At 31.1% G+C, this 21,156-nt stretch overlaps 3 protein-coding genes across 5 annotated transcripts; 2 read left to right on the plus strand and 1 right to left on the minus strand.

Moving 5' to 3' along the window:
* Positions 1-2: 2 nt before the first annotated feature.
* LOC105840999 (membrane-bound transcription factor site-1 protease) lies at positions 3-5,453 on the plus strand (the record flags this gene model as incomplete). Its single annotated transcript, XM_012688095.3, has 12 exons — positions 3-53; positions 423-764; positions 841-1,025; positions 1,614-1,911; positions 2,025-2,176; positions 2,375-2,655; positions 2,725-2,827; positions 2,942-3,200; positions 3,416-3,690; positions 3,756-4,033; positions 4,265-4,535; positions 4,891-5,453. Coding segments are annotated over 12 exons (2,856 nt in total), but the record flags the coding sequence as incomplete, so codon positions are not given.
* On the minus strand, positions 5,426-8,367 carry LOC114254825 (replication termination factor 2). Its single transcript, XM_012688096.3, has 4 exons — positions 8,209-8,367; positions 6,854-7,985; positions 6,255-6,638; positions 5,426-5,996 (listed from the first exon to the last, which is right to left on the minus strand). The coding sequence occupies exons 2-4, from the start codon at positions 6,920-6,922 to the stop codon at positions 5,604-5,606; spliced, it is 846 nt and encodes a 281-aa protein (XP_012543550.1). The 5' UTR covers positions 6,923-7,985; positions 8,209-8,367; the 3' UTR covers positions 5,426-5,603.
* A 105-nt stretch (positions 8,368-8,472) lies between these two features.
* On the plus strand, positions 8,473-20,986 carry LOC105832986 (V-type proton ATPase subunit C). 3 transcript variants are annotated; one of them, XM_036288679.1, is made up of 9 exons: positions 8,473-8,790; positions 9,937-10,260; positions 13,335-13,964; positions 16,824-17,010; positions 17,077-17,175; positions 17,290-17,498; positions 18,026-18,170; positions 18,265-18,403; positions 18,743-20,986. In XM_036288679.1, the coding sequence occupies exons 2-9, from the start codon at positions 9,975-9,977 to the stop codon at positions 18,836-18,838; spliced, it is 1,791 nt and encodes a 596-aa protein (XP_036144572.1). In that variant the 5' UTR covers positions 8,473-8,790; positions 9,937-9,974; the 3' UTR covers positions 18,839-20,986. The 3 variants fall into 3 exon arrangements, with proteins under 3 accessions (XP_036144572.1, XP_036144570.1, XP_036144571.1); XM_036288677.1 differs by lacking the exon at positions 13,335-13,964 and having other exon boundaries at positions 8,560-8,790; XM_036288678.1 differs by lacking the exons at positions 8,473-8,790; positions 13,335-13,964 and adding an exon at positions 8,799-9,547.
* The last annotated feature ends 170 nt before the right edge of the window (positions 20,987-21,156 follow it).

Genomic DNA, 21,156 nt, shown 5'->3' on the forward strand with positions numbered 1-21,156 from the left:
CATCAAGCGATTTCAATGTCTTAGCATATAAAAATTCTAAAAGAAGAATTAATGTAAGTTTGTAATAATTTTCAAATGTCAGATAATATCAAGCTAGCTAGATGTTTAGAAAAATATTAGCAACAAGTTAAAACTAATATATTTTATTTATTCTTGCAAAAATATTATTTCTTGCTATTATATGAAACAATGTTACTTATACAGAATTTTTTTTATCTTTTAAAAAATGTTATCCTAAATTTTTGCAAAATATGCTTTGTTTATAATTTATATTATAATATCTATATAGAGCACTATACATATACTATATATATATATATTACTATGTATATATATGTACATATACTATAATTTTTTTTTGTAGTTTTCATATATTGAACAGATATACCTAAAACTGTTGTAAAGCCAATATCTTATTTCAGAATGTTCAACCTGGACAATCGCCTAACCGACACACATCTCGAAAATTATTAAGAGCTATACCAAAACAAATCACATATATGCTCGAAGCTGACATATTATGGAGAATGGGCATTACTGGAAAAGATATAAAAGTAGCGATATTTGACACTGGACTTGCCGCTAGTCATCCACATTTTAGGAATATTAAAGAAAGGATAAATTGGACAAATGAAAATACTCGAGAAGATGGCCTAGGTCATGGGACATTCGTAGCCGGTGTTATCGCGTCATCCTCTAGAGATTGTTTTGGATTTGCTCCAGATGCAGATCTTTATATTTTCCGTGTTTTTACAAACGCTCAGGTATTTTTTTTTTTTCATACTTTTTTTTTTATTTCTAATTTTACTTAAAAGAATTTGTATTATCTGTAATATACAGGTATCTTATACTTCATGGTTCTTGGATGCATTTAATCATGCCATATTTCGGAAGGTAACTGTATTAAATCTCAGCATTGGTGGTCCAGATTTTATGGACCAACCATTTGTTGATAAAGTATGGGAGGTTACAGCTAATGGTATCATTATGGTGTCGGCAATTGGCAATGATGGACCTTTATATGGGTAAATAAAATAATATAACTTTCATGCAGTTTATTTACAGGAAATGGAATTAGAACTTTTTAGATTCATATTATCAAAATTACATCGCGTTTATCTTTAAACTAATTAATTTTTCAATTCGCATTACTTAAACATATTTAGCTTAGCAAGAAATTATATGTCCTTTAAGAATGTTCTCCAGCTTGAAAAAAGTAGAAGAAAATCACGTTACTCTTTATTCATATATATATTTTAACATATATATTTTAACACAGGACCTTTTGGTATTGCTATTTTTAAAATAATAAATAACAAAATTTAAGAAATAAAAACGATTTATTATTGAAAAATTTTTTCTGTATATAATACTATTGATAAATATTGATATAAAAAAATTAAAAACAATTGTTTATAATAATGATTTAAATAATAACAAGATGACTGTTATATTAATCATAAACTTATTCTTAAAATTTGATTACGTAATATAATAATATTATGTGACAAAACGAGAATTTCCTTAAAGTTTCAATTATTTTTCTTCAATGTTTTATGTTTTAAAAGAAACTATAAATATAATCAATTTGTAATATTATTTTGTTTGTATAGCACTTTAAATAATCCTGCCGATCAAATGGATGTGATTGGTGTAGGAGGCATTAATTGGGATGATCAAATAGCAAGGTTTTCATCGCGCGGTATGACTACGTGGGAATTACCTTATGGATACGGTAGAGTCAAACCTGACCTAGTTATATATGGATCGGGAGTAAGAGGGTCCGCTTTACAGAATGGATGTAGAAGTCTTTCCGGTACCTCTGTTTCTAGTCCCGTTGTTACCGGCGCGATTGCGTTATTAGCTAGCGCATTTGTAGAAACAAATAAATCTAAAATTAATAAAGAAAAGGTAATTACGATTTTTCATGCACCAATATATATCATTCTACAAAATATATTGACAAAAATCAAAGTATTCTATTATACGTTTTATATTCAATAAGTAATAATAAATGTTGTAAGGTTACACCAGCGAGTATGAAACAAGCGTTAATAAATTCAGCTCGTCGCTTACCTGGAATTGGTATGTTCGAGCAAGGTGCGGGAAAATTAGATCTCTTGCGAGCATTTTATTTTTTACAATCATATACCCCTGTCGTTACACTTCATCCAAGGTAAACATAAGAGTAAAAAAAATTTTTTTAAATTGGTCTTGATTATATATTGTATACTTAATTAATTCTATTAATTCATTAACTGCACACATAAAAATATTATTCTACTAAACAATTACTAAATTTATTTTTTCTTCAAGTAATGACTATATTTAACAAAGAAGATTTTGTTAATAAAATTTTCTGTTTAATGATTAGTTACATAGATTTGACGGAATGTCAATATATGTGGCCGTACTGTACTCAAGCTATATATCATACTGGTATGCCCGTAATAGTCAATGTAACTATAATAAATGGTCTGGGGGTGGCTGGGAATGTAGTGAATCTTACCTGGCATCCGTATACCGGTAATGGCAATGGTGAACATATTGATGTGGCGTTAACGTACAGCGATGTCCTGTGGCCATGGTCTGGCTGGTTAGCAGTTGCTATAACGGTTCCATTGATGTCTCACGACTGGCAAGGGATCACACAAGGTTCAAATTAATTTCATTCCTTCGATAGATCGATTTGTATGTATTATAGAAGATTGTATTTTCATACAGGCCATATCTCTCTCACTGTTGAGAGTGATGGCGCAGGTAAGCCACGCCAATCAACAGTAACGCTTCCATTGCAGGCAAAAGTTATACCCACACCTCCCAGACAGTGAGTAAACACAATGTCTTAGATAATTGATACTTTTGAGCATAATGTACCGAAACATGTTTTTGCACATATTTAATAAATTATTTATATATATTTGTTAATATTTTATTTCAGTAAACGTATTTTATGGGATCAGTATCATAACTTGCGATATCCACCCGGATATTTTCCTAGAGATGATTTGCGCGTAAAAAATGACCCTCTTGACTGGAATGGAGATCATATACATACTAACTTTAAAGACATGTATCAACATTTACGTAATGCCGGGTATTATCTTGAAGTGCTTGGCTATCCGTTCACCTGTTTTGATGCAAGAAATTATGGGACTCTGCTTATCGTAGATACAGAGGAAGAATTTTTTCCTGAAGAAGTATATACAGAACTTTTTGCAATAAGTGAGAAAAAATTTAAGAAATAATTTTAGATGACAAAATAAAACAAAATGTGAATATTTAAACATTTATAATTAAAAATGAAGTCTTAATTACAATTTTGTTTAATTTGATCATCTAGAATTATTCCATAAATTTTCTTTCATCTGTTGCCATCCATGTATATGCTAATATAAATTAATTTTAACTGCAGGTGGCAAAGCTAAAACGGGATGTGAAAGAAGATGGTTTATCAGTAATTGTATTTGCAGACTGGTACAATATAGCAGTTATGCGAAAAATCAAGTTTTATGACGAGAATACTCGTCGATGGTGGATACCGGAAACGGGAGGTGCCAATATTCCAGCCATAAACGATTTGCTTTATCCCAATTGGGGTGTGGCATTTGGCGACGAAGTACGAAATGGTCAATTCACTCTTGGCCAGCACGCGCCAGTCACATTCGCATCCGGGACTACGTTAATTAGGCAAGTTATTTCATGCGCGGAAAAACTGATTTAGATTATATACAGCAAAGTTTATATTCATTCAGATTTCCAAAGGATGGGATTGTTCTATATGCGGACTTATACGATCAGGGCCAAGAGCTACTGGAAAAAGAATCGGGAACATCTGCATTCGTACCGATACTTGGACTTTTACAAGTGACTAATGAAAAAGATGTTGAAATGGCACGTAATGATAAAATTAATGACGAATTGCAGGTAGATCAAAATAGTGAAAAAAATGTCAAAGAACAGACAAGTATGTCTGGCAGACTCGTTGTTTATGGAGATTCAAATTGTATTGATGACAGCCATTTACAGAAATGTACGTATTACAGGGAAAAAATGTTAATGGAAAAATAGCTTTAAATAATGATAAATAATCTATAATATTAATTCTAAAAATATTAATATTATGTAATTAATATTATAATATTTTATACTAAAGGACATTAAAAATTTTTTATTTCTTTTCAAATAATTCTAGAATTTTTTAATTGTATAATTTTATGATTTAGATATAATGTACTAAAATGGTATTATTATCTATATTTAGCTTGTTTTTGGATGCTTGATGCTATCTTGGAATACACAACAACAGGATATGTACCTACCGTTTTTATGAACGAAAATCAAAGAAAACACAAGACTGTTAAGACGACGAGTAATATAGCGATTGGAAAATTACCGCATCGAATGAAAGAAAATCATTTCAGTCGTCATAGTAAAGTAATAGCTAATGAACCTGCAGGCAGCTTTAAATCTCTTCCATTATGTATAACCCCTATCTATGCTGTGCCCGTACCAGTCAATGATTCTGTGCCAATGTAAGTAATTTAGCACACACACGCACACGTACACACGCACGCACACACACATATATATATAAATGTCAATCCAATACTAAATATTTCGTAAGCCTACCCACTTCTTTACTAGTTTCCATTTTCATTTTGAAAAAGTAAATGCATGCTAGAAGAAAATCATCAAGAATTAAATCATTAGTTTAATTTGATGTTTTAAAAGTGTATTTCAATTATTTTGTAATTGTGGTGAAGAATAGTCAGAGGTCAAGGCTAAAAATGGATGACTCTCATACCAAGTGTTCGAATAAATGTATTATATTGTTTCTATATTTTTTAATGTTGGAAAAAAATTAATTCTTTTATCTTTCTTTTACAGAGAACTTTACAAGCCTCAGAAGCTGCTCCCTGTAGCAGATACCATGAGCGCAGTGAATTCAGTATTGCAGGATACAGACACTATGTGGCTTAAGAGACGAGTCGGTGGTGCTGGTATCCCTACGTTACAACATCTCGACACTGACATTATAGCTTACGACATGAATGAAAATCAGGAAGACAAACAAGCGATTGTTTACCAATGGAGTTACATAATAGGAATAATTATTATAGTGATAGTAGTCTTATATCTGTGTAATCATTTGGGATTGAACAGACATTCGCGCAGGAAACGCACTATACTCAGAATATTTAGAGCTATTCGAGCCTTGTTTGTACGTAGGATACCTGCGCAAATGTAATTTGATAATTTCGTAAGACCGATTACTATACATTGTACACACAATATACTTTTTTTAAACAATTTTAGGCGAAACATGTATTTAAATCAAAGAAATTTATATGCAAATTAGATTATATTATGTGCCTTTAAAAGATACAATATGCATATATGAATTTGTAGAATACATAAATTATTTTGATATTAAAATTATAGGTGATTTATTGAGTTTATTTTTATTAATCTAATGAGATAACATTAAACATTTCGGTTACTTACACATGTTAAAATATATAAAGTAAATTATTAAATTTTGTTATTATTTACATTTTTTCCTCTGTGAGGAAATAATTTCTATTTCTACGTTATACACATCAATTGTAAAATGGATTATAAGTAACCCAGTGTGCTCTATCTTGCTCTGTAGCAGATTTATGAGTGGTAAAAATGCTTTTGAAGACTTCCGACGCTTTGGGGTCCTTTGCAACGCTGTAATCGCTTTTAGCCTTTTTATAAGCAGGATCATTAGCCTCTTTATGATTGTTGTTTAATTTAGGGATTTTCTCCTCCTTTTTCATCTTCTTCTTGGATACTTCGTCTGTCTTTTCTTCTGTTGTTATGTCATCGTTTAACTTTTTCTTCTTAGACTTTTTTTTACTAGCTTTCCTAAGTGCCACTCGTTCCTTCATGAGCTCCAGATCATCACCTTCCGCATTTAATATGACTATGTCCATCTCTTCATATGGTTGCTGACATTTATGACATGACTGTAAAATTTAATATTTTCTTGTTAAATTTTAAATTTAGTCAATACAGTATTTTTCTATTTATGATTATCTCGATTTATAAATTTTTTAATTTGAAACATTTTTTGTAATATAATTTTAACATAAATGTTTTACCTATATAAAACTAATGCTGTTAGAATCAATTTGATTTATGACCAAAGTTTTGGAACAAAAACATAAGTAGAAGGATACCTGTATTTATTTCCATACGTATAAATATTTGGAAGTTTCACTTACTGTACTCTTTACTTCTTTGAGGGCGCGTTCGCTCATTACACATCCACATGACCACAAGAAACAGAACTTGTATTTTCCATTCATTTCCAAACCAATGACTGGACAAATATATGGGCTTTTGCCACTGTCATTGTAACCATCACCTTTCTCAGCCTTATCACCATTAAATGCTGGGTTTGATGTCAAATTAAGGTTCCTCACATCTTTCAAGTTCTTAATGTGTATGGCAGATTCTGGGAGAGTATTACGATCCAAAAGACCTTCCAATACTGATTCCTTGCTGTACAGACGACCTAAGCTACAACCCACAACTGGTGATTGCAATGGTAATTGTCGTATCGTACAGTGCTTCCACTTGAACGCTAACTCTGCTTCCTTGTCTTTCTGTAAATATAGGAAAACAATATATACAATTAATTGCACTTTTGTTTTAAATTTTTATATGAAAAAAAAAAGAGAAAAATAACAAGAAAAACAACGTATATAATCTGAAGATAATACATATAAAAATAAAAATAATGATAAAATAATATTAAATATATTTCGTTGGCAATAAAAAAATCGTATCCAAAACGAGGTTATGAATCTTCCAAACTTACTTGTTCTGGTTTCTTCTTCACTCTCACGAGCTCGTCTCTGCGAGGAATAGTGCCACCATCGCAACCCATGACGTTTCACGTTTTGCTTTAAAAATCGCAATTTGATAAAAACACGTTAGAGAATAGCACGGAAACTCGCAGAACAATTCAGAACTTCAGAAGTGACGCTATGGACGCGATGGGATGGGCTTGGATGGGCAGCGATGAGACCAGGGGCTGTAATCTCCCATGCTTTTTTCGTGAACAGCGGTTGTGGCGCCGCCGCTGCAAGCGAACCAGCCGAACCGAACTAAAATGCAATATGGCCGCTCTTTCCCCTTTCACCTCACTCCCCTTCCCTTCCATTGACCCACACGTACACACATGCACACATGTACACGTCCAAATTAATAATATTTAATAAAATTTTTGAACTTATTTATTTCACATGTTTTATTACATATTTAGTACAAACATAAAATGTTATAATTTGCATATAAAACATTACATAGAAAAATATTTGGAGAAAAGTATTCACTAGCGTAAAAACTTAAGTCGCGTGTCCATTCAATGCATATAAAAATATTCGCTGTAAAAATATTTGTATACAATTCAACGTATACGTGCGCGTTAATGTATTACTTTTTATTCAGTTTTACTTAACTAAAATTAAACATATCCAATTAAAATGCTTCAGAATTTATAGCAACAATGTATGATTTATAGATTTTTCTCATAGAATTCGTACATAATACTTATTATAAATAAGTTGCCAAATAACTTAAATCATTGTCACAACAGTAATATATTCAATATATCTTATTCAAATGCGTTATATCTCGTATTTCAACTAATTGTAGGCTCTTTCTTACATCCACGTGGAATCAGCTGCTTCTTTGCAACTTGCAACAGGCTAAGTAATGTGATCATAGATTTCTTTTTCTTGGTTGTAATTGTAGCTCCCTCATTTAACTCTTCCGACAGGCTGCGTTCAGAAACGTCACCCGAGTGCTCTTGGGTATCATTCTATCATAGAATGATATCCGAGAGCACTCAGGTGATGTTTCCAAATGCAGCCACAGCATCTTTATTCTATAACTCTTCTGGTGTCGAAGGCTGGTGTAGAGTCGAAAGCTGGAACAGCTACTGGTGTCTAAAAAAAAAAAAACAGTCTCTTTATACACCACAAATTAAATAACTAAGAATAACTCTCCTTTCGATGTTACATTTATGAGCTTCGGTATTTAACGCCTTTTTTTCATCAAGAAGAAATAAGCTACTCACATTTGACTAAAATGAATTCCTTTTTATGAAATATAAATGTTTACGATGGGTATAGCTGTGTAAGAAACTCAATATATCTTATGTTCACATACCCAGATAACGAGAATGATGCTCGGTTGACGCTCGCTTGCTCGTAAGCTTTGCTTCACTTCACTTTGCTCCACTTTACTCGTTGAACGGAACTCATTACTACGGCCATGTTGATTTTAGACGGCCATATTGCATTTTAGTTCGGTTCGGCGGGTTCGCTTACAGCGGTGGCGCAACAAACGCTGGTCACGAAAAATACATAAGAGATTACAGCCCCTGGATGAGACCATGGGAGTTGGGATCCGAAATCTCAGAGCCATTCGGTGCTCGGGGCAGCACTGTCGCGCCAAGTCAGCTGACGGCACGAGGGATCGCAGGCAGAGGGCAGAGCCACGCCGCGGCGACTTAGTTGTCGGGTGGGTCGCAAGCAGGTAGCAGTAGCGGTATGCAATCTGTCATCACGTGAGCGGTCACAAGTCACAATGGTCTCTAGTGATATCGTCGTCGGCGAACATCGTCGTCTAGCTCGCGAGATCCTCTGAAGTCTCTTCGGTGGGAAGCTGCGAAATTTGCCTGCATTCGGCTGCGCGACATCGACGACGAAAACAACGAGCAGGAGGTTCACAGCGGCAATCTCGCGCCTGGTAAGTGACTGCGTTTATCCAATCCATCTCGAAGAGACGCACGCGCGCCGATGTCGCTTCGAGGTGAAATGTCACGTTGTGTATATCGGCGATCATCGAATGAAGAATCCGTCCTGCCGGCCGCCATGAGGATTCTCGGCGATTCCCTGCGCGTAATCCTCGCAATCCTGACCGCACCGCACATTCACGCTGCCCACGTCTGCCACCGACGCGTCCCACGGTATCGATCCTCGAAGGCGGTTCGAGGTGCATGCCGACGCCATTGGGTCGGCACGGCTATTTTCTTTCCTCCCAATTTCCGTCTCACCGGATCGGTCTATCCCCCACATATTCCTCCGAAGATTCTATCTCGCCCAAGGACGCGCCGTCCAACCTCATCGCCGTGGATTCTGTATTTGTTCGTTCTCTCGTTATCGATCGACGCGGTAGATACTAGGTACACCGCGGGCCGTTTGTACGATCACGTGGAAAGCGCGCCTAATTACATAACAAGCAGACACGACGCGACGCTCGCCGACCGTGCCACACCCCCTTCCATACGGATTCTCGTCCCGCGGATTCTCCGCGAATTTAATTTACCCTTTCATCCAATCGTCACGTTCGATGTGCTTCTCGACGAACACACGGTCCGTTTTCTGCGCAAATGCGCGCGGTACGGTGGCCACCTGGTTTGATGGAGAATTGACAGGATGGCAGCAGGTGGTTGCGCCCGAGGGGAGATCAGCTCTTGCGTCTGAGATTATAAAACAATTTTCTTGTATATTTGTATTTTTTCTTCTATTTTAACTACCAAATTTACTTTTACATTAACACTTAATAATTTATTAATAGTAAACTTTTAAAAAATTCTGCTTTACTTTTTAAACTATTTTTGTATACAAAAACAGCAAAGTATATAAAACGTAATAAAATTAAGAGTAATATAAAATAGTAAGTTTTGTGTGTAAATATTTTTTTAAATACTCAAGTAATTTAATATTGCACTCTTATGTACTCATTTTAATTTTTTATGAAAACGAATAGTTAAATCATGTGTATATAATTAAAAGAAATTCTTTCGTAACTCATTTATAATTCATTTACACTTGAGATTGCTTAAAATCTTTCGATTAAATGTCATTGTGATATTATTGCTGTATATTTCAGGTATATTACAAGTTTAGTCACGAAACATAGTATTCAAGATGACTGAATATTGGCTAATATCCGCACCTGGGGACAAAACCTGTCAGCAGACATGGGAGACTATGAACAATTTGACATCTAAGCAGCACTCCTTGTCAGTGAACTACAAATTTCACATCCCAGATCTAAAGGTTGGAACGCTGGATCAATTGGTTGGCTTGTCAGACGATCTGGGCAAACTCGATGGATACGTAGAGCAAGTAACGCGTAAAGTAGCAACGTATCTGGGTGAGGTTCTAGAGGATCAACGGGACAAACTACATGAGAATCTGATGGCCAACAATAGTAAGTAAAAGAAAAACCTCTCTTACATTATTTCCACATTTTATTGTCCATGTGACAAGGAAGATCAAATTGTTTATCCAGGGGTCCAAACCATTGTTTGTACTTACCTAAATCTATTTAATTGTCCTTACTCTTATCTCAAACGTTAACCATTCCATCTAATTATGTATAAATAATTACACATAAACAAATCTATCAACCCAAGAAATTTACAAATACCAAATACTTTTTTCTGTATACTTTATACTTGATTAGAAGATGCGAATTTATAAAATATTGCAATTCATACTGTTCAAATTCAACATTGTTTGGATAGCTATACACTGCGTATGTTATTTATTTGATTTAATTAACGACTGGTTATAGAAATAATTTATTGTTGGTAAAAAATATTTTGGACCCTTGCAAACAGGTATCGATCGATTGTCTATGCATCATTTTCTTATAACGTTTTAAACTTAGGGTAATACGTTTTGTTGATTAAATGATGCACTAATAAATACTATACACAACACAAAACATGCGCACTACTTCGAGTTACCTTTTTCAGTGATCTTTGATATTTAGTTATAATTAACTTCGATTTTATTCTTCATTTCTTAGAATATGATAATTGAGTTTGATTTTAGAAAAGTATGATCTCTGTTTTTCCCCACAATACCCTATGTATCGTAATTAAATAGAATGAGACTTTAAACAATTTTGTCTGTATACACAAATAGTATGTACTAATGTACATGTTGCATAATGTTAGAACAAGCATTTCTGCATGTTTTGATAGTTCAATTAGGTGAATACAGACAAAATTTTCCCGTAGTACATATATGTAGTAATATTATGTATATGGCGCATATCATAAATTAAAAATGATTTTAAAACCTTCTTTTCTATATTATCTATTATAATATTAAATAATACTTACTTCCATTTTTTAGCGAAATTTTAACCCCTTCGCTATGAATGACACATATATGTGCATCTAAAAAAAAGTTAAACTACCGGAATTTTTATAGTGGCAAGTTTTTTGCCACATTTTCTAAGATTTTTGGGGTCGCTGAATTCGAATTTACAATCTAAATTACAAAATTCAAAATGGTGGATCCAATATAGCGCATCGAAGTTTTAAAAAAATAATCAGATTTTTTTGAAAATGGGTTTCTATAGGTTTTTTGGATCGCTAAATCTAAATTTTATATCAAAATTACAAAATTCAAAATAGGGAATCTAATATGGCGCATTAGAGTTTTTAAAAATAATCATATTTTCTTGAAAATGGGTTTCTATATTGGATCCGCCACTTTAAATTTTGAAATTCTAATTTGAAATTTAAAATCAGCGAATCCCAAAAATGTAAAAAATAAATTTGTGGATAAAATTGTAAAACTTTTCACCACAAAAATGGCACAGATTTCTGTCCCACAGTTAAAGGGTTAATATACTTTAATGTTCTTGTATAATTATTTGCAAATTACCTATGAATGATATGCTTCATACAATAGTACATAGTTGATATATTCGTAGAATGCTTATTTATGTATTTGGTTATTTCCGTTATTATCTACTTTAGATTTATTTCTAAATTTGTGATGTTGCTTGGCTTACTTTTGTTTAACTTTGACCACATTAACCCTGTTTTCCCACCCTTATTATTTTATTAATAAATGCTCTCGTACATATGCACTATGCAGAAGTCTACATTAAGGTATAAAAAAAACAAAGAAAAAGATGCTTTTCGAGACATGAATATGTAACGTGATGTGTAAAGGACAAACAAAACAAAAATATGTGGATGTATCTGTGTGAAATTACGGACCACACGCGTGTCGGAGAAAATTTTCCGCCCGACGCGAGAAACCGCTTGGGTTACTGTGGTCACCAAGCTCTGATTAGCCATTACAAGATTTCATTTTCCTTGGTTTTTTTTAATTATTAGTCTTCCTTTTATATTAATCTCTGTTTGCAATGCACCATATGATTTTGAGTCGCACAATAACTATTACTTTCTTTATTTTCTAGTATGTACATTTCGTCAATATTATTATATTCTTTCGAATATTCCTTTTGTTTTTTAGTTTTTCTATTTTGTCATTGTTTTTGCAATATATTGGAGTATTTAACGTTTAATAAGGTGATTAACATGAAAAATTATATTTTATATTTTATGTATATTAAATGAAAATTTATATATTTTGAATTCTTCTTTGAACACGTTCAAACTAATGTATAAAATGCTTTGATATACAGAGTATGTTATCTCAAATATCTCGAAAGCAACGGATTTTTGAAACAAAATTGCAAACAAAAATTGTATGAAGGGGAGACAAACTATCAATTTTTGAAAAAATTGATTTTATAAGATCACAATTATCAATATTTAAAAAAGGAATTATATGATTTTTTTAAATGATATTATTTAAAATGATAATATGATTGTTATAATTATTTTGCATATACAAGTATTAAAGTTATTAGAAAATTAATAGTTTAAAAGAGTTAATATTTTATATCAAAATATGTTAAAATTAAAATATTCCGTAAATTGTTAATGTTTTGATAATTCTAATACTTTTATATGCAGAATAATTAAAAAAATTATATTATATGGAACATAAAGTAATTAATAAATAATTAAAAGGGGACACTCTGTATTGAATAGTACAATTTATCTTACTGTTTAAATTTAAAATATAATTACTGTGTAATTAAACATAAACATGAAGTGATACATTAAATTATTTTATATGTTATTGGATGTTATATCGTTCGTTCTTTACAAAAAAGTTACTATCTGATCTTTTTATAAGACTGTCTACATTTCTCAGACTATGTCTATTTTGGAAAATCTGCAGCCATTTAACGAGTCAGTATTAAATTGTCGTTAAATTAAATCTATATTTTGCTACTTAAATTAAAATAAGGCGATCTGCGTTAAATACTCCTCGTTTTCTTGTTTGAGTTGTTTTTCATTTAGTTTCGTCAGCGTTGTCGTTAGGCATTTGCGTAGGAGACAATAATAGTTGAGCAAGACAATAAAAAAGATCGCGCGGAGATTGGGACTGGGCTGTAATGGATAGGTCAAACGTCAGTGGATGAGGAGAGCTTGAGTTTCGAGGGGGGTCCGGACACCCCGCCAAACACCCCCGTTACACCATCACACAAGACTACGATGGAGCATCACAGGCAGTGGAGGGAATTGGACAAGTCCGAACCAGAGCCGGCCACTTGTTTAGGTCAGCATCATCACCAACGTCATCATTGCTACGACCATCGCCAGGATCATCATTATCATCATCATCATCATTATCCTAGTTCCCAAGTTAAACATCACGAGGATCATTTCCCCGCGGTGGAAAAGAAGTTGTCGTATGATCTTCAAGGCATCTGTGATGTCAAAGCTCAGTCCAACAACCATGCCTCGTCGATATACTCGTGCTATCATACCCATTGGTGCGTTGCCTCTGTACCCTCGACGCCACGCTCCAGTCCCATTCCCACGAGTCCGACCCTCTCCTCTCTCTCATCCAACTGTAGCAGCGAAGGAGAGTTCGGGTGGCAGCAGCCGTTACGTCCGCGGGTCACCATTGAGAAAAACCCAGATCGATCTGCCCGCAAATCGATTGAAGGCGATAATGATGACAACGACGATGATGCGGACCAAAACAACGACCAAGACCAAGACCATAGTGGCAATTTGCCAAATCCAGGTACCCGTCCTGTCGCTGTCGGTCGATATGAGACCGTCATTCCTTCTCCCTTTTATCCTCTTCCTTCTTGATATATAGCTGCAAAGCTTTATTCGCCCCGTGCACCACGTGTCTCAATGGTTTAGTTATTGAATCATCGTGTGTTTTTTCTTGGAAGGTGTAAATACAGAAAAAAATGAGACAATACAGAGAGAGCTTGTCAGAATAAAGATAATAATTCTAATTTACAGAATAGCAAAAACACACTTGAAAATGACTAGAACAGAGAAAATAAGCAAAGAAACAAATGTGTAGCTTTAAACTTTATTACGTTGTAAATATATATAATGCAGATGTACTGATGCTGTAGTGCTATTTCCTTAAATATTAACTTTACATTTTATATTATACATGTATATTAAAATATCGTTTTAAAATCTTGATAAAATATAAAATTATTTTAATGTGTGGAACTTTTTAATAAGTAAGAATTATTTATTAATGATTTTCTTTCTCTTTGTAATTAAAATTACTAATCGTATAATAAATCTTAATTTTATAAACGAAAATAATAAATAAAAACAATTTTTTAATAGTTTGTAAGGAAACAGCAAAAAATATATGACAATCTCTCTTCAGATTAAATTGATGTATTTAAATCGAATCTAAATTGAAATTAATCTTTCTCGAAGCCATAATCAGAGATATTTTCCGATTGTATTTATTTAATGAATAATTAATAAATCTAAAGCTCTTAAAGGGAGAATTCATCATTCTGTAGCACATCCTAATTTATGATGAGTGTGCATATCTTTTTTCACAGTTTGATGTTATTCAAGAAATTCCGCTGATATTTTTGATTTTTTGCTCGTTTGTCTTCACTATTCTCTTTTTTACATTGGTTATATATAATTATAATTTAAAAAATCTCAGTATTTCAATGACTATGGTGGATCAATTTGCATATTGTATATACTACGTATGTGCGCGCGTGCGTGCGTGCGTATGTGTGGAGATGGGGTGGGGGGGTTATCTACCAGATAAATTGAGCTTCTTCTCTTAATTTTGCTCTTATTTGTTTCTATATAGCTTTTGTATATTGCTTCTGCTCTCATTTATAAGTAATCGCAACTTTTGTTATTTAAATATATGCACATTTGTATACATTTGTTATCATTTATGTTTGATATCATTTATGCATATATGCAGAACGTAACTGAAATAAATCTAGGGAAACAAATGTGACATCAAAAAAAGAAATGACGAGAGAAATCCAACTTTATATTTAAATGTACCCAAAATTCTTTTACACATTTTTACCCCCATTCCAATCATTTCGTTTTTAGTTATATTTCTGTTTTCCTTAATATAATAATGATCTCTTTAATCTTTAATCATTTTGATAATTACTATAATTTTAGTAAAAGAATCACATTATAAGCACAAACGGTAATACATATACAACACAATGGTATTGTAGATAATGGCACAGATCACAGTACAAAAAGCAATTGGTAGAAATTAATAGATATTTATCGATCGGTACATGAATTTATAACTACTTTGCATGATTATTGATACAAGTAGAATTTGATAAGAGACAAATGCGCTTCATGGTTCTCGCGTGTATGTAATTTATATGCTTTTACAGTGTAAGAGCTAGATAGGAAACCATTGTTGTATATAATTTATTTAAAAAAGTAGAATAATGTACTACTCTTTTATGCATTTAATTAATTATCATATCAGGAATGGTATTTTTATTTTGGCTGTTTTGGTTATTTTATTATATTCCGTTATTGCACATTGATTTGGTAATGGCTAATCATGTTAATAATAAAATAAATACTTGGAAGAAACCGCGTACAGAAAGATATGTTAAATTTTTTAGAAATTTTGTGACTTTTTAAAAATATTGTGTATCTTTTCTCAAATGTAGGTCAGCATCTTTTTTCGTACAAACGTATAGATGCATTATATTAAATTTTATTTATATTCACCAAGCATATATGTACAAACGGAGACCTAAATTCTACTCACAAACATATAAAAAAATAATGCAGATAATTGTAAAACAGAATAAAAAATATAATTAACAATAAATTCTATAATACTAATATACATAATTGCATACCAAAATACATTTGCATGTGATAAATATTTATCTTGCCTGATTAGATTAGTTATATATATATATATATATATATATAATTACAATATATTAAATTAATAAGATACAGAGATAAGTGCAAAGGCAGTTTCTAGGATATTGCTAAGGTCTGCATGTACAAATATAAACGTTATAAATTACATTAATTATTATCAATTAATAATTATATTAAAAGTTATAATTTCTTTGTAATATTTTTACATTATAAATCTTATAGGATTTTATGTAAATAATAAATGTTATATATTTGTAAAACTAATTATTTCTTGTATATAAATAAATACAAAATTTATGAACTTATTTGTACCTGGTTGCATGATATATTCTGTATGTCCTGCTTTTTTCTTGTAATGCCATTGACAAGCGGCATTGTAAAATTGAGAAATTGCTTGTGTGAAAATTATTTTTTCTTTAGCTCCATCATTTTGGTCATATTATTTTTATAATATTACTTCAAACAACGTTTGAATTTTTTATAACAAAAAGGAATACATGTTTTAAGCGTTTGTATATGTTAATAATATATGCAGAGCTTAAGAAATATATCAATATTGAGTTGGTTTAAAATTTCGCATGTACTACATTTATAGTGGAGCTTACACTTGCTATTGATTATGTGCTAATGAATATAGAAATATGTTCTAAAGCTCTGACTACAAAATTGCTTATCGTCTCGAAAAACAATTGGATTAATACTTGAAATTCACTAGGTGATCTGCCATCATATATAACTCGATTCCAGTGGGACATGGCTAAGTATCCTATCAAACAGTCTCTAAGAAATATTGCGGATATTATTAGCAAACAAGTGGGACAGATCGATGCTGATTTAAAAACTAAATCCACGATATATAATAATTTAAAAGGCAGCTTACAAAATTTGGAGAAGAAACAGACGTAAGTTTATATTTTAAATTAAATTGACAGTAAATATGTCACTGTAATATTTAATATCTGTGACAGGGGAAGTTTATTAACACGAAATTTAGCAGACTTAGTGAAGAAGGAACACTTCATCCTGGACAGCGAATATCTGACCACTTTGCTTGTAATTGTACCAAGGTGAGTAAATGCACTTGCAGCTTGTTAATGGCGCTAAAGTTGTTATATAAATTTATTAGGTAAGGGTTGAATCCTTGACGAATAATTAATACCTATATGTATTTATATTTTTAGATCTAGCTTTCAGGAATGGTATGGTTGTTATGAAAAACTGACAGATATGATTGTACCGCGTAGTACACAACTTATTACTCAGGACTCGGAATATGGATTATTTACAGTTACTTTATTTAAAAAAGTAATAGATGAGTTCAAATTGCACGCTCGCGAAAAGAAGTTTATTGTACGAGATTTTACATACAATGAAGAAGAATTAGCAGCAGGTTTGTTACATCAAGATTTTTCTTTTTTATCTGCATATAATATTATGCAATGTAACAATTTAAAAATAAATAAAATAGTTTTAATTTATTTACTTTATCTGACATGTTAAGAAAGAACTTAGTTTATACAATATATAAAATTGTATAAAACTTAACCACACATATAGAAAATTGATCCATTTATTTTTTAAACTTTATTTGTATCAAGTCTACCTAGCGCAACTTTTTAACAACGACACTTATACTTTCTTATTACCTTATTATCACATTATAATATTACAAAATGATATCTCACAACTTTATTCTTATCCTCCTTTTTCTTCCTTTAAACTATCCACACTTTCTTCAGTATATTGCTTTATGTTATACATAAATCTAGATTTTAAAGCCAATTCCTATTTTTTTCTTTATATGATTCAATTTAAAAATAAATATAAATCTGAAGAGATATACTAGACATCTTTAGAGACTGAAGATGTGTGTGTATCGCAAAATTTAAAATTTATTCTAATTGTGTCTTGTTGCAGGAAAGAATGAAATAACGAAATTGGTAACTGACAAAAAGAAGCAATTCGGTCCACTTGTCCGTTGGTTGAAAGTGAATTTCAGTGAATGTTTCTGCGCTTGGATCCATGTTAAAGCTTTGCGTGTATTTGTTGAATCTGTTCTTAGGTACATTAATGTGTCTGATTAACAGTCACGTCATTAATTGAGAGTAATATGACATGTTATTAATGTAACGTATTATAATATAAATAATTTGTAGATACGGTTTACCTGTCAATTTTCAAGCAATATTACTGCATCCGCATAAGAAATGTGCGAGGAGATTACGTGATGCTTTAAATCAGCTTTACGCTCACTTAGATTCATCTGCTACCGCTTCGACAGCGCATAATCAGGATGTAAGTAAAGATGTGTAAGATGAACTTTATTATTAAATCAATTAATATTTAATGGAGATATGTGAACATAGAAATCTTTTTTATTATCTATACTTTTACTGAAATTGAACTAAACAATAATTATATTGCTAATTAAGTTTATATGTTTCAACGATTGAATTCAGTAAAATTTTGTTGATATAATTAATTTAATTTTTAATCGGTTTAATTCGGATTCGACTTGATTTGACATTAAAAAGTTATATAGTTAAATTATATAGTTAAAGTATATATGAAAAATATATTGATTTTTCTTTATACAGAACACATACTTATATGATGCCATTTTTATTTCAACAGAATGTGGATATACCAGGACTAGGTTTTGGCCAAAGCGATTATTTCCCGTATGTCTATTATAAGATTAACGTGGACATGGTCGATAATAAGGTCTAATCGTTAGAGTTTTCCTTTTAAATATCACATTTTCTTTTATTTATCTGGATAATATAATTCTGTTACATCAGGAATTTAACGACAGGTGCATACAAATCTTTCATTTGTATGAATATACAAAAAGAATATTTCTTTTTTGCATTTCCAGAAAACTTCTTTCGATTTTCCTTAAGCTATTACAAATCGTAATTCGCTACAATTGGAGAAAATTGTTATGTAGCCTTTTTCAGAAATAGTTATTTTTCTAAATGAAAAACTGGAATGATGTATAAACAGTAATATTATTCAAAATTATGCATAGTTCGTGCATTCCCTATACATATTTTCTCCCAAGTATTAAGTATAGAGCAAATGAAGAGTTATAGAAAATAATAAAAATTATAAATTCTCTCTCTCAGGCAATTACCTCAATCGCATGCTTTCGATTTACTATGAATTTGGCATCAAATATTTCTAGCAGCAATTGATTATTTGATTCCATCACTTCTCAATATTTGGAAACAGCACAACATATTTTACATTCTAATGCAACAAAAATGCATACTATTTTCAACAAGAGATCGGTCACAACTATATGAAATCTGGAATTAATTTGAATTTCTTTGAAATATGTTAAACATAAAAATCTAGGATACACACACACACACACACACACATCGATTTAATTTAAGATTTAAGAAATAAAAATCCTTAAAATTAACGCTTATATTTGATGCAATTATCATTGACACTATAAAAAATGTTTTATAAAACTATTACAGGTTTTTTATGTACTCTGTGACTGTATTTTTACATTTCTCAAAAATATTTAATATATTTAATATCTTTAATATTTTTCAAAATATTTTTACATTCTTCATTGAGGGATTATTCTTCTTAAATCTAAAAATGGACCGATAAAAAATGTCTTTGAGATTTAACATATTTTAAAGAAAATGAGATCAGGACAGTTTTGGACAGTTGTAATTGATCTTTTGTAAGTAGAATTGCCACAATGTAATTAATTCTATTATTGATCTGTTGTATACAGAGTTAAAGTATTAATCTTTTCATTAATACATAAGAAGTCAAGATTTATATGAAAGAGAAATATTACACACATACACACACACACCTTTTACATCTTGTAAAGAACATACACACCAAGTGTCATATGAATATTTAACAAAATAAAATTATTAACTACAGTTTTAAAAAATGGATATATCATATTGTTCAATATTAAAACAAGTTTCGTGTAATTCATTCTTATATCTTATTGTTTCAAATTTATAAATTAAAAAAAATTTATACATGTGCATGGTATGTGCAAATTGTATTACATATGGTATAAATGGAAAACTAATTACCATATTATTACAAAAGTCTAAAAATTTTAGTTATATTACGAGCTATTTAATTTAAATATATACATATTACAATCCATTGTTTAGCACTCAAATAATTTAACCAAGTGAGGGTATTTTATAAACACCGAATTTATCGAGAATTATTGTCTTTCGAAATTTTATTTTATGAAATTTGTGTCCCAATTTTTTTATATTATTAAATATAAATTTATATTCGTTATTGATTGAAATTACTCCAAAATGCCGATTTCATTTTTTAATTGTTCCATTTGTAAATTAAATTTAGTTATTTTTGAGTTAACACTCATACGGTGCAAAATAAGTCTCTTTTATGAATATATTATATTATATTACAAACATATATAGTTTGAAAAAATATTTTCTGAAAAAATTTCATATTGTTAAAATAAACTAATTTCTCATACCGATTATGATGTAAATTGCTTGTATATAAAGAAATTCATGTATAGAATCCGGTTTCATATTATACTTAGAGTTGCGAGATTATTGTAAAATACAAATCAGTGTACAATGTTTTAATTAAGTTAAATCATACTAATGGAAATCAATGACAATACCGATTAATGTTGTCTGTTTCTTAAGCCTACATAAAGAATCAAGATCTGGCATGTAATAAAAAGAAAAAGATATACATACATACACATGTGTGTATGCATATATATTGGTGGTTCAATTATGTAGATACTAGATGTTTAAAGAAATGATCAGTCAATTGACTTTTGCGAATTGTATAGGTAAAAATGTAATTGTAGATAATAAATATTATATTTAATTGACAGCATTTTGTTGTCTTTTGTTTACATTCTTATTGCTAGATTCCCCAGATTTAGCGTAATGTACCAATCTAATTTTACGCTTTTTTTTTTTATGATTGCGTGCGTGTGTGTGTGTGTGTTAAACAGATATTAGAGCGTGAAAGGTAAAGGTATATAGAATTATAAATCGGTA

Source organism: Monomorium pharaonis, chromosome 6 (assembly GCF_013373865.1).
Source record: "Monomorium pharaonis isolate MP-MQ-018 chromosome 6, ASM1337386v2, whole genome shotgun sequence".
Lineage (NCBI taxonomy): Eukaryota > Metazoa > Arthropoda > Insecta > Hymenoptera > Formicidae > Monomorium > Monomorium pharaonis.